Source organism: Pseudochaenichthys georgianus, chromosome 12 (assembly GCF_902827115.2).
Source record: "Pseudochaenichthys georgianus chromosome 12, fPseGeo1.2, whole genome shotgun sequence".
Lineage (NCBI taxonomy): Eukaryota > Metazoa > Chordata > Actinopteri > Perciformes > Channichthyidae > Pseudochaenichthys > Pseudochaenichthys georgianus.
This window is the reverse complement of record NC_047514.1, coordinates 11528544-11547584: the sequence shown is the minus strand read 5'-3', so window position 1 is coordinate 11547584 and position 19041 is coordinate 11528544. Positions and strand designations below refer to the sequence as shown.

Sequence of the window (19041 nt, the reverse complement as noted above, 5' to 3'; positions counted from 1 at the left end):
TTTGTATATTAATTGTGAAGCTATGTCCAACAGTTGGTTAGCTTAGCATACAGAATAGAAGCAGCTCGCCTGGCTTTTCTCTAAGATAAAAGAAAACTGCCTACAAACTGACGATTTGTAGCTCTACAGATCAAGCTGTTCCCGATATTTGTAGTCTTTATGCTAAGCTAACTTTGCTCACTGTTGGTGGTATTTTCATACTAACGCATACAAACTTACGAAGATCAGTAGTACGTTTCTCACATTGTACTCGCTAAAAAAGCTAATAAACATATTTTTTCAAAATGTCAAACTTTCCTTTTTAGAAGCAGGATACTGGTCATAGCTGCTTTAGTTTAATTTGGTAACTTCTTACACTGTATAATGGCACAAGACTTGCTTCATCTCTGATGTGCTCCCTGGTTTCCATTTCCTGCTTGTGAGGTCTTTAAAATGACTCAGTGGAAGTTTTCTCTTTTCTGCCAAGCTTCAACATACAGTAGTGTTAGTGTAAATATGTATATATGTACATAGTTATGACCTGTCACTGCACATAATTATATGTATTTTTATAATGCAAGTTTATGAACTAGAGGCTGATTGTTTTCGCTTTATGCAAAGTGTTGCCTCACTTCAAAGTGCCACAGCCCCATTTACGTTGGGCTCCATTTTTGATCTGTTCCTACTGGCAGGTATGCCTACACACTCTTTGCAGCATCAAATAACATCACAAATAACATCACATTTATTTTAACATCACATTTATTTGACAAGCCTTAGACCATAATACTTGGCTCAAATCTCTTCCAGCTCAGTTAATCTTCCTTCCACAGTCTCACCTTATTCTTCCTTAAGCTGATATAAATGAGTCCTCCTGTGTATTGCACTCACTTTTAATTTAAACTGCGGAGTTTTTTCCCCACAAAATTCAAAGTCATTTCTATCTTTTTCGTATATTGGCAGCTTCCTTAAACAGATATTTACTTTTCCTCCCTCATGGAACAAGAGAGCACACAGCTCATCTCATCTCCTTTTTGCATCGAAGCATATTTGTCTCTTGACACCAAGAAACAAATTATGTATATCCCAGCTTCCAGAGGTTTGATAAGAAAATATCAGAGTGAAATTACTCTGGTTATTTACCTGCATCACTTCTAGTAATTTAACAGTAGACTGAACAAAATAATCCTGACACTAATTAAACTTTAGTACTTACAAACATAACGTTCCAATTGAACACCAGTGGAACTTATTTAGTTGAGATTGTGATCAAACTGGAACTATATGTGAGCACAGGCTAAGTGTTATTTCCTGTTTTAAACCCTGTAAAAACTTTTGAAATCCAATTTAGTTACATTTGTATTATTCATTTTTATATAATACACTACGACTGAATTTATAGTACATTTAACAGACAGTGAACAGCATGGTCTATGTTTACAATACATGCACAGAATATTAGGCTCTAGACACAACCTTTATGAGGAATACAAGGAAAAGTGTTTCAGTTTTCCAACCCAAATTGTTATATCGTTTTTTTAATCAGCTAACAGGTGTTGTTGTTACAGTCTTGCTTCTAGTCTGCTATGACCAGTAACTAATTTAAGTAAGCAAACTTTAGATTTTATGACTGACATTACTGACTAATTCCACTGACTAAATGACTTTATTCTTACTGACAGATACAGTTGCATGACATTTTTGCATTGTCAATTTGCCATAATGAGCCACATGCAGCTGTGATGGTCGCTGTTCAGTTTACAGAGGCTTGCGTTTACTTTTCCAACCGTAATGTGTTTTTCAAATGTTGTCTCTAAACAGGGGTCTTCTGGAAGTCTTGCAACTGGACTTTGTGCCAAAGGATGTTTCAGAGCAGGCAGAGAGTCAGACGATCTCCTGGCGTCTGGAGATGCCAGGAAACCTCAAGGATGTGGGCATAATGCGCATCTACACAACTCAGAGAGACTATGTGGGGCTGGCACCTCTGGTCATGGTGAGGACAATATCTGTATCCATTTATCTACTGTGTTTTTAGTCATGCCCCACACCTAGTTACTTGGCTTTGCCATAGGTCGAACATTACGGCGAAGCATGAGTGATTCCCAACACCTCACTTTTAAGGAAATTGATAATAATTGCCTTAATCAAACACAGTTTCATGCATTAAACATCCTGATGATATCATTGAATTACAAACAATATGAGTAGACTTCTCAAGGATGCTGAAATCTGGCATGGAGGTCAAGAGTTGGGTTGTCTGTGTGTGTGAATGCATGATCACATGGTTGCATGCAAATACTTCATCGCAGTTATTGCAAATATCCTCCATGTCAAATTACTATAGGTCTGGACTGCAGATTTTGATATGCTTCGGATCACCTGTATGGAAAGGGACATTTTATTTTCTGAACCAGCAGTTTCTTGCAATGCGTTAATATTATTTTTGATGCCTAGACTGATTTCATGCTGCTATGCGACGTTTACCTTTTTAAAACAAACTGTAAGCAATGACAATGTATATTAGGTTCATTACTGTCTTCGAAAAGGAGACTCAGAAAGCTATTTCATGCTGCAATAGCATGAATAAGACATCAACTATATTGAATTATTATTCAATTTATTATTTTGTTAATAGCCAAACATACTGTTATACAACCACCATGAGTAATTGAAGTGTGATTATTAAAATAAAAACTGCACTGCACAAGAAAATGCACATTTAATACAAAACTGTTAATAGTGAAGGAAAGGCATGGGGGATGTTGCGTCACAGCAATGAAGGTTGGGTGTTGGATTTTCTTTCTGCATGTTCTTCTCATGTCCATCTCATTGACATGTAGCCCTCTAAAGGATTTAGCACTTACACTGACTGAATGAACATGTACATGAAGGAAGTGTAAATATAAGACTGTATTCCCAGAAGAGGCCGATTTAAAACAGAACCACTTGAACTGAACCTGATCACTGCCAGACAGATTACTGCGGAAACATCGGAAATGGAGCTCACTCGGTGTGGCGCTGCCAGAACCACAGAGCGATGATATTGCTTTCCGGGTTTGCGCTAACCTTGATCCAGTGGCTTTATGTATGGGTCAGTGTTTCGGTCTGAACTGGAGCATGTCCCTTTTGAATTGCAGTCAGCAGCTGTCAGGCCGACAGAGTTCAGAATGTGAAGCTGCTGGGGAACATCTGCCGAGCGTTTTCTGATCCACAAGCATCAGGAGGGGGAAAAAACCCTGCTGATCACCCAGAGCTCCTTACACACACACTGCCATCACCTATAATAGATTAAAAATACCTTATCAGAGATCTTGTAAACTGTAAAGTACCAGTCTTGATGTATGAAAAGCTAAGCAGTTGCTAATTGACACATTGACACAGATGTGCACAACAGGGTGGGGAAATCAACGTTTAATAGGTGATTTGTTTTAATCCAGGTGTGTGAGTTTGAGAGAGACAGAACAACATGTATTCTGTTATATAATATCATCACAGAGAGATTTATTTTTAGCACATCTGTCTAGTTTGTGCGTACGCGGTGCATCGTTGTGATTTAAATGAATCGAGTTTGTGAGCCTGCAAGTGTTTTAATCTCTGTTAGTCTTGGTAACACCCTCTGCCTATTATCCCTGCCCCAATACAAATAGTGATGATCGTTAGTGAAAAAGTATTTAGATCAATATTCTTCAGCTTTAAAGGGAGCTAGCATTAAAATTAAGATCCAAGACTCCTCTATACTATTGCGTAAGCTGCTGTGGTGTGAAGAAGACAAAGAGGAAGAAGTGTATTACTATTTGACCTTTGCAATTGCCATAAAAAAAAATACACATTTTTCTTTACTCTATTAATGTCCTCCTTTCTACACAGAAAACTGATATCTTGAATACTGCTAAACTGATGGGTGTAACGGTGTCTGTACCTGTGAAAACTCTGGCAGTTGAGGCTGATGGCTCCGTCACTGATGTGACAAACTACACCAGATGTAGGTCTACAGAGGAGGATGTACTCAAGGTAAGTCATTACAACAAATGCGTTGCTTGTAAATGTCTTCCTTTTTTGTCCGCACTATATGTAATAATTCATTTTCCTGTATTCTAACACCACTGGCTGCAAATGCTCAAGCTGTCAGTGTTAACATAAATGAAGCTTTGTTCATTTATCTGCCCTGTGATGTGAGTCCACTCCAAAAAATATTGGGTTTTTCCCATTAGAAAACCTTTCACCAAGTTTCATGAAAATCTAGGATGTAGTTATTCCGTTATAATGCTGACTTGCACACAGTCAACAGTGTGCATTAATGACTCTAACAAACCTAATTCACCTATTTCAAGATCAAAAAACGTTTGCAGCCTTCTTTACCCTCATATTAAATTCCAGTGTAATCTGTATATATAATCCAGGCCCTAATGCACATACAAAACATTATTTATACAGGACTCTAACTCCAAAACACCCCCTGTCACTTTGCCATCATACTCAACTCGCCAGCTCCAGCCTGTGTGTGTGTGTGTGTGTGTGTGTGTGTGTGTGTGTGTGTGTGTGTGTGTGTCAACACATGGTGGATAAAAGCAGCTCTTCCATATGGCATTACAGACTGAGCTGCACTCAGTCCATAAGCACAGTGGTTTGACCTTTGTGTAATGGATCCATGTTACTGGAACAGTCGGAGCAGAAAGAGAGAATGGGAGAGAGACACAGAACAGAATACCAGAAAAGAAGAAAAAAGGAGTTATGTTATTTTTCATTAGCCGACACGGAAGCCACTGGCTTTGTAAGTTTGAGTCGATGTGCTTACAGTAAGTGTGTACGCTTAGGAGAGTGGGAAAGAGCCAAAAAGAGGGAACCTGTGTTTGTAATGATTTTCTGTATCAGTAGAGGAACTTAATCCAGTTATTATTGTGTCTCTGAATGGTCTCTTTTGCTTCCTGCTGTCTCTGACCCCTTTTTAAAGTACTGCCAGGTGAAGGGAAAGCTTGAAAACAAAAACCTTATCATCTATATAACTTCCACAAGGGTGACTGTATTCACACACAGCACACAAACTGTTTGATTTAGCCAACCTAAGATTGGTCGTCTTTCTGTGCCATAAACAAGTTTGTGAAATGTTTTGTGGTTTCCAGTTTGATAATTCTTGGCCTTTGATGACAGTTGAACACTCATTTAACACTCTGTTGAAACTGCAAACAGGCAACTCTTGTTATAATGCAGTGGCGAACCGTCAGGGCCTTCAAGGTATTCAGAGAATACCCTGGAACACTCAGATAAAACAAACAAAAAATCGATTTAATTATATAAATAAAATGTAATAAAATGTATTTAAAATGAATAAATGAGAATCGTATCTGTGTTGTTGATCTGTAATATTACAGTGTTACGTTGATTTGTTTGTCCTTCTCGGACCATGCACTACGCACTTCAGTGGTTTTGTGTTAGAAAAGAAAGCAACCAATCAGATCTTGTTATGGGTCTCTGGGTAGAATATCCTTCAACCAAGGTATTCTACATCCTTGATAGAATGCTCTGGCCGTTGCACTGAATGAGAGCGTACGTTTGGCCAGACAGTTTGATCAACCAATCATATATTGATTTGTAGCCAATGGGCGTATTCTTTCAGAGTTCCCGTCGGTTCCAGGGTACTCTAAAGGCCCGTTAGTTAACTGGCTCGAGACAGAGGATCTATTCTAGATGAATGCGACGAAGCAATTCATGCCGTTTTATTGTTTTTAACGTTGAAATGACAAGTGCAACAGTTGAAGATGAAGTTGGTGCGGAATTGTTGTGAGTACCCTTTTCAAGACGACAATTCAGTGAAAAGACGGACATTATAATGCTGCGGCGGGGGGTGTTTGTGTCTACAGAAGGTCCAGTTGTGATAGACACGTTTTGCCACTGTTATAATGCGTTTAACATCCACCCTACTTTAGCTCTGATTTGGTCTCCACCATCTCCGAATCTGTCTCTTTGGAAGCTAAATGCTTCACCATGTCCATAGGCTAGCTAGTAATTATGTGAGTTAGCTATTAGTTTTCTTCCTAGAAACACCTGCCAAAAGAAATCAAATCAAAGTTTCATTGATAAAGGGATGGCAGAGTTGGGTCTCTTACTTGAACTATACTCATTTTCAATTGACCCACATTTGATTAATAAATGGTTTACCTTTAACTGAAAATGATCAATACTTAAAACTATATTGACTTTGAACATATTATACTTGAGCTCTTGAATACTACTCGTAATAGATTCACTTATTTTATGCTTTTACAATGTGTATGTATATTTGTGAAAATGTCTATGGTTTGTTCATGCTTATATAGTGCATTGAGCATAGGTCTTGCTTCAAAAATATATCTTGATCTCTATGAGATTACTTCTTCAAATAAAATAAAAGATAGATGCATTGTCATGGAAATTATAAATGCATATTGAGTTAAAAAGTATTCACTGTGCTTCTGCTCTCATATATATATATGTTTTAACTTTGACAAAAAGGGACACCGACGTGATGTTTACTATAATGGGTGCATGATTAAAGTTTCATAAGTCTGCTCATGGATTTCTATAATGAAGAGAAATGAATAGAAAACTATAGCTTGGAAAGTAAAAGATTCTGAAATGTTGAAACTGGGCAGGATGATTTGCAAAATGTGTAAGTTCTGGTATTTTAAGATGCATTATTTTTTTAGGCCTACAACAGATCATGTGGAAAGGAGGCTGATTATTTTAAAATAAGAATTCAAATGTCAAGTTATAGAATCGCCTTTAAAGTTTTTGATTGTGTTGATGTCTATCAACATGTGTCACTATTTTTGCTAAAATCCAACAAACACATGATGTAGGCAGAGTTGGGTGTAACGCGTTACTTTGTAACGCGTTACTTTGTAACGCGTTACTGTAATAATATTACTTTGTCGGTAACGGAGTAGTGTAACGCGCTACTTTTATAATCCAGTAATCACACTACAGTTACTAACATTGCCCCGACACGCGTTACTTCGTTACTTTCTAAAATCAGTCATAATCAAACCTCAACAAACACCTGCAAAGAACACATGCTAGGTGAAGCTAACGCACATAGCTGTTGTTTATTTATATCACACACACACACACACACACACACACACACACACACACACACACACACACACACACACACACACACACACACACACACACACACACACACACACACACACACACACACACACACACACACACACACACACACACACACACCGGTTGTTGCTTGTTTTGAATGACGAATACACACTACCGCTGCCTGCTGGTAAGGAGAGTTATTGCCACTCACGCATGCGCAGTTCGTACGTGCTCGGCTGAAGTCTGGCTCCAGTGCAACACATGGCCAACACGCAGGAGAACACGCTGACGCAACAGTGTGAGCAGAGATAGACTGCGCAAAATATACAGATAGCAGGAGACAGAGGACAGCCACGGTCAGATAGCAGGAGACAGAGGACAGCCACGGTCAGATAGCAGGAGACAGAGGACAGCCATGGTCAGATAGGAAAACATTCAGGAGCTATCTGGATCAGTCTTATGCGACAATGGAAACTGAACTAAAGAGAACATTTGAAACTTTAGCAGTCTGCGTGATCTGCCTGTAGGGAGGGGCGGGCCGGCCCTGCGAGTAAAGTAACGAGTAAAGTAACGAGTAAAGTAACGAGTAAAGTAACGAATTACTTTATGTAGATAGTAACGAAGTAGTGTAATATATTACTTTTTTTTAAAGTAATATGTAATATGTAATATATTACTTTTTTTTAGTAACGACCCCATCTCTGGATGTAGGTGCTTATATAGTTTATTTGTTGTCCATTAGCCCATCTACAGTACATGTAGTTGCATTGTAGAGTCCTAACACACATCAGAGAGTTTGTTTTGGACCTGTGGCATGATGGAAAAATGTCTTCACAGTTGACTTACCTTGGACGTCATTCCTCCCTCCGGATGTCATTCCTCCCTCCGCTTTTTCCTCACTTTTTCCGCCTCCCCCTTTATACCACCCCCTCTCCAGTGCTATGCTCTACTCTCCAGTCTAGTGCCCTCCAATTACCGCTGTGGAGCCACTGGTTTGCTAAGATAAGTGAGTCTGCAGTGAAGATAGGCCTCCAATCTTAAACAAAACACACCAGCTGCTGTGTTTCACCTCATTGCCCTCACTGGTGGGGAAATGCAATGCTCCCTCCTACCGTACTGCACTACAGGAACAGTCGTAAGGTTGACCTAATTTATATTCCGTAAGGTTTCATGGAGACCAAGGTTGTGAGTTTACATGACATAAACAGAAACATTGTGTGGTTCCCCGGCCAGACTTTGGAAGTCGTTCAAAATTGATAAAATGTTTGTGGTTGTGTGGTTTCAGCTTATTTGTATTGGTGCCTCTCCTCTCTGTCAGTTGTTAAAACTTTCTTATTTATTTTCCATGGGGCCATACATATTAAAAACCTTGCTGGTGCTATCAAGAAAAGTTTAATCCAAATCACAGCACAGTCCTACCTCTATTCCAGTGATTCTAAAGTAATTCTGAACTTTTTAAATGTTCCAGCCAGATACGGCCGAGCCATATATTCACCTTTTTTCTTTTCTTCTCTCCATTTTCCAGGTGTCAGAGCGATGTGATTACGTTTATGTAAATGGAAATGAAACACGAGGGAAGAGCAGGGTAGTGCTGGACTTCACCTACGGTTTCCTGAGTGCTCAGCTGGAGCTGAGTGTATGGATTCCCCGCCTGCCTTTGCTAATCGATGTGGCCGACCCCAAGCTCAGCCAGATCAAAGGCTGGAGAGTCCCTGTTACTTCTGGCAACAGGAGGTAAGGCCCATCACTTGCATTGCTATACACATGTGGTTGCTATCAGTGACGGTTCTAGACCAATTTTACTGGGGGGGGGGCCAGGCTGGAGCCAGTTATTTCATGAGAGGGGCACAATAAAAGCAGGTTAAAAAGAGAAAGACAGTATAAAGTAATTGTGTAAAATAAACATAAAATACAGTAACTGGTATTTGTTTTTGTAAAGATATTTGTTTCAGTAAATTTAAGTTACAGTCTTTTGTTTCAGTAGTTTTTTTCATTTAGAGTATTTGTTTTAGTAACTTTAAGTGACAATGTAATTCAAAAACATAAACAGTATTTACTTTTATAAGGTAATGAACAGTTAGATCTCCACTGTACATCCAGGTCTCTGATTTGATTTAGTTCCAATAAATCGTAATATTGTAACCTTTTTTGGAGGGGGGCCACAGGGGGTCCCTGGTCAGTGTTACGGGGGCACTGGCCCCTGTTGGCCACTCCTAGAACCGCCCCTGTTTGCTATAGTCCCTTTATCTTGATTCTGAGTGGGCCAGTACAGTAGAGATGCAGTAATTTGGGTAAAAGTGCTAAATGTAAGAATTTTCTGAAATAAATAATAGGATGAACCTTTTTGTGTATTGTTTTACTGTAGCAAGAAACCCTATTGTGATTCTGTGAAGTTGATTATACTCAGTTGTGTTGACTTGATAATTCAGCGGTATTGTCATTTTTGAGTCTGCCGTTAGTGGGGATATTAAAATGGATTATAGCATACTGAGAGGTGTGTTTTTAATATCGGCCTACTGCAAATACAGGCCATCATAAAAGCATCTTTATAAATGAACTAGGAAATGGGATAAACCCAGCACGGTTTCATTTATACGCCGATGATACAGTTGTTTATACAGTGGCTTCCTCTTTAACTCAGGCTATAGAGCTTCTACAGGATGCTTTTAATACACTGCAACACTCCTTGCTAAGGCTAAGACTGGTCCTTAATGCAAAAAAGACCAAGTACATGACCTTCTCTCGCTCTCGAGCTAATACAGCTGTCCCTCCGATTCTTACACTGGAAGGGACATGCCTTGACAAAGTAGCATCCTACAAATATCTGGGCATATGGATTGATGAAAAGATGGCCTTTGATGTTCATATTGGGAACCTACTGAGAAAACTTAGACCTAAACTGGGCTTTTTCTTTCGTTTAAGGAAATGTTTCCCGTCTGAAGCCAGGAAGAGAATTGTGCAGAGTTCCTTTCTGTCTGTATTAGACTATGGCGATGTGATCTATATGCATGCTTCTTCCTCCCTGCTTAAAAAGCTGGACTCTGCGTACCATACTGCTATACGTTTTGTAACGGGTGCAGGCTCTCGCACCCACCACTGCACTTTGTATCAGTCCTTAGGATGGTCCTCTCTGTACCAAAGAAGACAATCACACATGTTGATTTTTATCCTTAAGTCATTGCTAGGTAAGCTGCCCTTATATATCTCCAGACTTCTGTCATTTTATACTTGCTTTTTTAATACTAGACGAGCAGCAAATGGGATGCTTTTAAATGTTCCTTTGATGCAGTCAGAGCTTGGTAAAGCTGCATTCTCCCACTATGCTCCCTTTTTATGGAATACGCTGCAAGTAAAACTTTGTCTAGAGGCACTTCCTACTGTAAATGCTTTTAAAGGTATGCTACGATTAGCCCTTCATGAAACATGTAACTGTTTTACCTGATGCTATTGCTGATGTGATTATGCTTCTTGCCACTGCACAAATGGCCTTCTGTATTTATATTTGAATTGTATGTTTTTTTGTTTAATGCCTTTGTTTTATGTTGAAACTTGTTGTGTGCCGTGTTGGTCAGGACTCCCTGGAAGAAGAGATCTTGTATCTCAATGGGACATTCCTGGATAAATAAAGGATAAATAAAAAAAAAAAAAAAAAATAACATTTGTGTTAGGTGCATTAGTGGGTAGGACACAGTAGATGTAACACAGTTGCCCTAGAGACAAAGGTTAGTTGATTTTTCACTCGATACTTACAGTAAAGTCATTACTCTTCACTCAATACTAATGATGATGGCTGACTGATGGGCTGTTAGTTCTCTTCAGGGTAAAAACCCTTTGAGGCTTTGATTTCCCAAAACATTCAATACCCACAAATGGATAGTAGGTCATAAATGGGAAACTCCTATGGTGATTGTAATGACGAGTCTCAGCTCATGTTAGGGATGAATTGTATATTCCATGCAGGCTAAAGAGTAGCTGTCCAATTGTAGCATCAGAACTGACTGGTAATACACTTTGAGCTTCATAAACAAAACAGTAATACTGTTAACTTACTGTTAACATACTGTGGATTCATGAAAGATTCTCACCCCTGCTTTGTTTTGTCATTCTTTTCTTTATACATCAGATTGTGATTATGATTCACACTAAAACCCTATTGATTTAAAATAGAATATTAAATAAAAAAACACTCAGTTAACAATCAGTTAACACTCCATCTTTAAATAATACTGATATTAATGTTGTATTTGTTGGCATTGATTAGCTACCTGGCAAGCCAATAGAAGGCATAAAGACTAAAGGTTAATCAAAGAACAAATAGAAAAGTTAAATTACTATGCCAAAGAAACTAAACTTTGGGAAATCAGTTAGTCAGTAAGTACAAACATGCAATTAAACAAATTAATGATACTATGAATGCTGATATTTTTTTAAACTCAAAATACAGATTAAACTTTAAATAAGTACCGTTCATTCTACAGTATGCAGGTGGAAGCCTAGAAGCATTTCTAACCACTATGAGTTTAGACTCAATCATTAAGGGGAGATTACGTTTGCCGTGTGGTGTTGAGTCACACTTATTTAATTCAAGCAGCATCTCCATCACATTTTAAGTTCTGACCTAAGGCTAGATAATAATGAAGTTTATTTGGACTGTAGCTCCTGACACTAGCGCTGTGCCTGCAGTGTAAAAGCATAGCCACCAGCCCCGCAGCACACCTGTGGTGTGGTGCATGGCGCACCAGCTGAGCTTACGATAATTATACAGAATGATCATTGCTGAGGGGGTTGAGGAAAGTGCACAGCTTAACCTCTATCGCGCACAAACAAACCAGCCAGCCGTGGGATCCTGGTTAATTTAACTTAAATTCATTTAGAAGAAAAGGTCAGTCCGCAAATGTGTTGTCCCTTGTATGGCATCAACAAACACTGCTGGTCTCCAGTATTTTGTTTATGAGCCCATGGTCTCTCTGCTGGCTAGAAAACACAATTTAAGAGTTCACATCACATATTCACTGCAACTTATTGAATGTCATGTTTGTTACTTAGAATAAATGAACACATTTTTGTGAAATATCGGAATAACTTAAATGTATATGAAAATACAGTCGGCCGGCGATTAGCTCAGCTTAGCATAAAGACAGAGGAGATAGCCATTCTGAAAAATCCCTTTAAAACCACATCTTGTTGTTGTTTCCTTTCTGTTGTTGTTTTATTTGAAAAGGAAATATAACATTTACATTTGTGAGCTTTATTCTGACTGTAATAACCTGTTATCATGTCGCCCTCTTCTTGCAGTCTTTATGCTAAGCTAAGATAACTGCTTTTGATGCCTTCATATTTACAACACAGGTCTGAACATAATTCAGACCTTATTCTCTAACTTTTGGAAACAGAACTAAAGTTTTCTTAACATATATTTTTGAAATAAAGTCGGCAACTAATTGTGTCTGATTCCCCTTTGTATGTCAGGTCGACATGGGACAGCGAGGAAGAGGAGGACGTGAGGAAGGGCAGGGGTTGCATGCTGCAGTACCAGCACTCTAGGCTCACGGTGCTAACACCATTTATAGCCCAGGCTGACGCTGAGGCGCCGTCTGACCCGCTAACGGGGGAGGAGCCTGTGGAGTACTTCATGGGTCCTGATTGGCAGGTAAACAAGTATATACATTCATATTTGTATATCAAGTACTAGGAGTATAAGTATTAACATTAGGTTATACTTAAAATATCACAACTCAATGTAGTAATTATACAGAATATCTTGTTTTATTGAATTTTGATTATTGATTCACTAATGTTTGCATTGCATCAATATGATCTATTGTGGGTATTTTGTCCGTTAAATATCTTGTGAATCAATAAAGTCTTCTTAATGTACAGTAAAATATCACAATATTTAAAATGGTCATTACTCTGAGTCTGGTAAGGAACTTACCTTTTCATACAAATGTGATGGAGTAAAAAGTAAAACCTCTGAGATGTTGTGGAGTTTAAGAATAGAGTAATGGAAAATGGAAATATATAGTATTTTAAAACTCAACTTAAGTTCAGTTCTTGAGTACATTTATAAATAGATTAAATGTTTCCAAAAGTTGAAACAAATCATCACATTATTGCAGTAGCTTTATAAGGATTTAATACAATCAACATTTTCTCTGTTTTTAGGTGGATGTGACCAATATTGTGCGCTCATTTCTAAAAGTGTCAGATCCTGAAGTAGCCAGGGTGCAGGATGGGGTGGTCCTCCAGGGACGGGCTGTGGGCACTACTACTGTTCAGGTAAGCCATTGCGTGTGTGTTTGTGTATGTGTGTATGTCAGACGGGTTTTAGCAGTTGCATGAGGTTTTCCTTGTTGCAGGTGCTGTCCCCACTGACCTGGTCCGTGCTAGCTGAGAGGAGCATCAGTGTGGTGGACGATAAAGTGAGTGTGACGGAGTTGGGGGTGCAGTTTGTTTCTGGCCTCTCGCTGTCCCTGCAGCTCAGCCCAGGGAGCAATGGGGCCATCGTCGCCACGGCAACCACACAGGAGATGATCACGCAGCTCGAACAGGTAAGCAACTGGAAAATTATAACACAGCATAGAAAGGGTTTGGATTCGCTTAGCTTCTCTCGATTCTGCTTCTCTCTTTTTATTGCTATTAGTTTTACAGATTCTCGTTTTAGACCTTGAGTGTGAAAATCTAAAAAAGCAGAAATAAACGAAAAGACTGTGAGAGAATAAAAGAGTGTTTTCTTTATAATTATGAGTCAACCCTTTATTTTATTTTATTCAGATTATAAAACAGAAAATAATTGATTTCCATGTGACACAAAACAACACTTTTTCTTTTACAAAATGATTAAAAAAAATAAGGATGGTAACACGCTGTAAAATGTAGTTAAAAATATATGAGACCTCATATGTCTTGAATGGAAAGTACACTGACCGATGCCCACGTTCTTTTAATCACTCACTCTCCTTTGTAACTCACATCTTTTGAAACTGTTAGTGTCTCCCCCATAGACAAGGTTTCATCAGAGGGCTTACATAAGAGCAGAAACACACATGCAGAATTCAGATTGCTACGGTATAGGCTGCAATTAAATATCAAAGGTGAGAGCCCTTAATGTGTTTTTGTCTGCATTTACTCTCAACATGTAATTATTTATTGGCTTTGCAACAAGTAAGCTATTTCCCTCTTTAGCAGTGAGCTGCTAAAATTGCAGCTCTGCTTTTGCTAATGTGTGCAAAGTCTTAAAACATCCCTTTTTTCTTGTTCTTTTAAAGTGTGCGCATTTAACGAGCAAGGCCCCTGGAATTCATTCCAATGACAATTTTCTCCTTTTATTACCAGCGTAGAATCACTCACAGATGCATGTGCAATAAAGGAACAGCATGAATCCTCACAGACTTGCGTTTAAAGACTTACATGTCCTTGCACTGTGAACAGATTGGGAAACTTTTTTTTGTTTTGATGCTCTATGATATCGCATGTAAATCAAAACTTTGTTCACAAGAATTGGGTATTAATCCTAGTGCTTGGATTCAGGAATCAGTATTTCATAATAGTTTGGCTTATGGTAAGGAAATCACCAACATTGCAGGTGTAGTTAACTGTGATTGTCTGATTAATTGATACATTGATTTAATTAGATTTGACCACATATCTACTTGGTTGTATGCCTGTTCAGAATGTATAGCAGTAGCTGTGACCAGCAGGGAGACAACTTGCTTGCATCACACTTTATTTAGGCAGCAGTAATTGAACTAAAACTACATAAAGTGATTAGCAAGACATCTGTGGGGACAGAGCTGTTGAGTGCAACATTTAATTTGATACATCCGGATAAAGTGTTTCCTTGAAGGTGATCGTGTCATGGGAGGAATCAAAAGTTGTGAATAGAAACGTAAATGATAGAAGACGCATTATGACTTTTACAGGTACATTTTGTTATCTCATATCGGCAATTGAAGTAGTACCGATATCTGTTGAAGTAATAGAGTATTTAAAAGACACTTATCCTTGTAGGGTCCACAAAGGAGTCCTGACTTGAAACTTTACATGAAACGAGGGTGATGATCATTTTCATCCTCTAACACAGGGGTGCCCAATACCTCGATCGCAAAGGTAGTGCGGGTAGATCGCATGGCATTGAAAAAAAAAGTTAGCCTATCATCCATCCTTACTATGGCATTTGCCACTTGATTGACCTACAGGTAAGCCAGTCTGAGATCTCATCTTTTCTAACACGCAGTTCACCACGCTTGCACGGTCAACCGCGCCAGCTGCAAATCACTGGCGAGCTGATGACCTAGTTACCCTTCCAATTTATACAATTCTACTAAAGAAAGGGTATCAAATTGACGTAATGACCAAAAATGTACTGAGTTGTATTGTGCCATACGGGTTCATGCAGTTATGCAAGGTACACCAACATACTCAGTATATATATATAAATAAATATATGTTTAGCATTTTTAATCTAGGTAGATCATTTTGACTTGGTCATTTTAAATGTATATCCCAAGCTGAAAAAGTGTGGACACCCCTGCTCTAACAGTTAGTGCTATTTATCAATCAAAGAGGAACTGTAACAGTGGAAAACAAATGGTGTGGGAGAGAAACCCAAGCTTTTACATGCAGAAATAAAACATATAACACACTATAGGAAAGAGAACTCACAAAAAGCATAATAAGGCCCCTTTAAAACATTGTTGGCGCATTGAGCCCCACGTTCCCATTGTAGCATTGATTTAGAAATGATATTCAAGAGAAAGCAGTCATCTCTAAGGCTGATAACTCCAACATTGGGAAACATGCACAAAAACAAATCAAGCTTGATAAATAGCACAACAGGTAAGAAATAAAAATGTCTGAGATTTTGATCTGAACAGATAGTGTTATTCAGTTTGGTACCCCCTAAACATTGGAAAATCGAACAATCTGTAGGTGGGATGTGGCAGTTATCAGCATTGTTAGATATATAATGTCATTTAATTGTGAAAGCACTGCAGGATCAGAACATGTTTTTCAAATGCTTTAAACCCACATTTGAAGGACCACAATCTGATAAAAAAAAGTCCTATTTTCAATGGAAACCACACTATTTCACATTTATTTAAGTTTTCTCCAGTGAGGATATTGCTGCAGACCACAAACAATATCATTCAAAACAACTTCATTCTAAACCCTGTCAGGGGCGGCTTAAAATCACACTTTTACTTAATAGTGTGGTATTAACGTATCCTAAATATATATTTTCCACCAAAGACATAATGGGCTCCTACAGATAAGATTTGAATTATATAAATTGCCACGGCAGAACAGATTTGCGCAAAACCATCACCTTAAGGGTGTAATAATATTAGTGTTTTCTCTCTGCCTCTCAGAATGTGAACTCATTGAGACCACCATCTGCAGTAACCATGCTGTGTGAGAGAGCGGAAGAGGCAGACAGGGTGCACAGATGATCATTTAAAAGGCTCACTCGCACATTTAGCCATGGCATCCTGCCCACATCAAACCAGCCTCCCGACACAGGCACGGGGCAGCAATTAGCGGTTCCATATCTGTTGTAGCGACAGCTCAATTTACCTACAGCACACTGTTGCTGTGGCTGGTCGGCCCCTGCCAATAACAAACTGTTGGAACCATGCCAGTACAGATGACCAACCAATTGTGTCTGTGGTGGCAAGCTGTCAATGCTCTGCTCAGGGTGATTCATTATGTACTCAAACCCAAAATATAGGTTAGGTCTGTGGTACCCCAGTGTTTCACATCAGCCACAGGAAATAGGTCATTGTGTATTCATGTGATTGGATCGGCTCTTAACACGACCCCTTTTGCTGTAATTTTTGTTCTTGTTAAAATTGCTTTAATTACAACCACTTTGGTTAATTGTATGCCATACTCTGACTTCATTAGACTATAATCTACAGTATTGGAACAATAGCACCCTACTGAGTGTAATCATAAAGAGATTAGCATAAGCAATTTAGTGCTATTAACAATCATGTGAATATAGCACTCACAGAAAGCAGAGAGGAGAATATTGATTTGTTGACCTGCTTTTGTACATATGAACTGTATTGCTCAGTTATCATTATCGTTTTTTCTTTTTTTCTTTCTCAGGAAGCAGTGGTTAGCTGTTGGGTTCAGTTCAGCGATGGCGCAGTGACACCACTGGAGCTTTTTGACCGCAGTATCTACTCTCTGACTGTCTCTACCCCAGATGAGAAGGTTGCCACGGTGCGCCGAACCCAGCAATCCACATTCATAGTAATGCAAGGTGAAGGGAAAAGCCAGGGGGCGCTAGTGAGAGTGGAGCTGAGGATCTGCGAGGAATGCCAGAAGTCCAAAAGGAAGGGCAAGTTGGCAGTGGGCACCGGTCTACTCAGGATCAACCTCCAGAGTAGCAGCAGAGTGTCAGGAGGAGAAGGTGGTGGTGGTGGCGGCAATGACAGATTGACAGATCTTGATGGTGGTGCATTAGAATTGGTAGGTGATCCCAAAACAACCAAGCGTGTGGTCGCCGACGTGGATAACTGGTTATACAGAAGCACACCCCCTGCCCAGAAAGAGACCACCACAGCAGAACCCACCACCTCAACCACAGTTTCAACAAGAGATATTGTGCGGCCTGTCTTTAGAGTTAGAAACACAACCAGAGCTACAAGAGGTACCACAACCACTGCTTTTCCCACAACAACGGCAAATACCAGCACAATGAGTACACTGCTGAGCACTGCCATACCCCTATATACAACGGTGGGGTTAGTAAGTAAAGGTGAAGAGCAGAAAAGAAGCTTTGGAAACATGATTGACAACCCCAATTCAACCCCTAACAAAGACATCCGTAAAGCAGAAGTGACGCCAAAGAAGCAAACTCCGAAGGTTATTGAGAGTGACCTCATTAGGACATTCACAGCCTTGTCGCAGACTGAAATCGGCATGTATGCCTTGGTGGGTCTGGCCTGTGTAGCTATTTTGGCCTTTTTGGTCAACTGTCTTTCGTATAACCTTTGTTTCCGGAATAAAAAGGCCGCAATGAAGGCAGCCCCGGCACCCATAGGGGACCCAAAGGATCACAAGCACGACTGGGTGTGGCTGGGCAACGATGGCCACCCCGCTCCAGGTATCCAGGCTCAAGTGTCCACGCTAAAACGCGAGGCTCACCGCTCTCTGGAGTCTCGTCACTCCGTAGACTCCATCGGCCCCCACGGCCTTGAGGTCGCCCTGCCCACAGTGAGCGGCCCCCCTGTTCCCGAAAGAACTGCCACTCTGGGCCGCAGCAGGAACACCTCCCAGCAGCAGCATTTTCAGGGAATTGCAATTGACCCCATGGCGAACCGTTCAGCCACCTTGCTGGCCAGGCCACACCGAAGCGAGCCACTTCATTCCCCCACCAGTAAGAGGAACCAGGTCCAGTTCACCACCTTCACAACGCTGGACGTCAAGCACTTGGCTGTACTGAAGAAGAATGGGGTGGACTTGAACTGGGCTAACCAGCAGGCCCTGCAGCTAGAGCAGGCCCACGCTGAGCCACAGTCACCTCTACCTGACATGCCGTGGCCTGTGGTCAAACCTATAGGAGAGCCCAAGTGAGTTTATTGGGGTATTGTTATGTGAGTGAAAAACAAGAAGAAAAGAATAGTATTCATACACAGCAAGTCCTGTTGTAGAAAGAAGCTGGCTCTTGTTTTGATAAAAGATAAGTCCCTTTATAGGATGTATTTATTGAGATTAGATAAAGGACTTTTTATATGAAAATACATGCTGATGGAAAGCCTCTTAATATATTGTGCAATGGTGACCCCATGAAGAAATTGCAATATTCTTGTATTTGAAAAGGATGCACTCAGCAAATCTGATGTTGTAAATATAAATATATCTATACTATTTCTTATTTTTACTTTTGTAACTCATAACAAATGCATTTTCATCTCCTACTACTTTTGTACAATTATGTTGCCACTATAGAAACAG

At 39.7% G+C, this 19041-nt stretch overlaps 1 protein-coding gene across 1 annotated transcript in view; it reads left to right on the top strand.

The window, feature by feature from the left end:
- The window catches only part of LOC117456607 (transmembrane protein 132D-like), a 34026-nt gene extending 15366 nt beyond the window's left edge, over positions 1-18660 (top strand). The window contains exons 4-10 of the mRNA XM_034096532.1: positions 1801-1972; positions 3847-3990; positions 8600-8808; positions 12544-12724; positions 13240-13353; positions 13434-13625; positions 17188-18660. Coding sequence (XP_033952423.1) covers positions 1801-1972; positions 3847-3990; positions 8600-8808; positions 12544-12724; positions 13240-13353; positions 13434-13625; positions 17188-18660 — 2485 coding nt within the window. The remainder of the gene's footprint in view (positions 1-1800; positions 1973-3846; positions 3991-8599; positions 8809-12543; positions 12725-13239; positions 13354-13433; positions 13626-17187) is intronic.
- Positions 18661-19041: the final 381 nt, after the last annotated feature.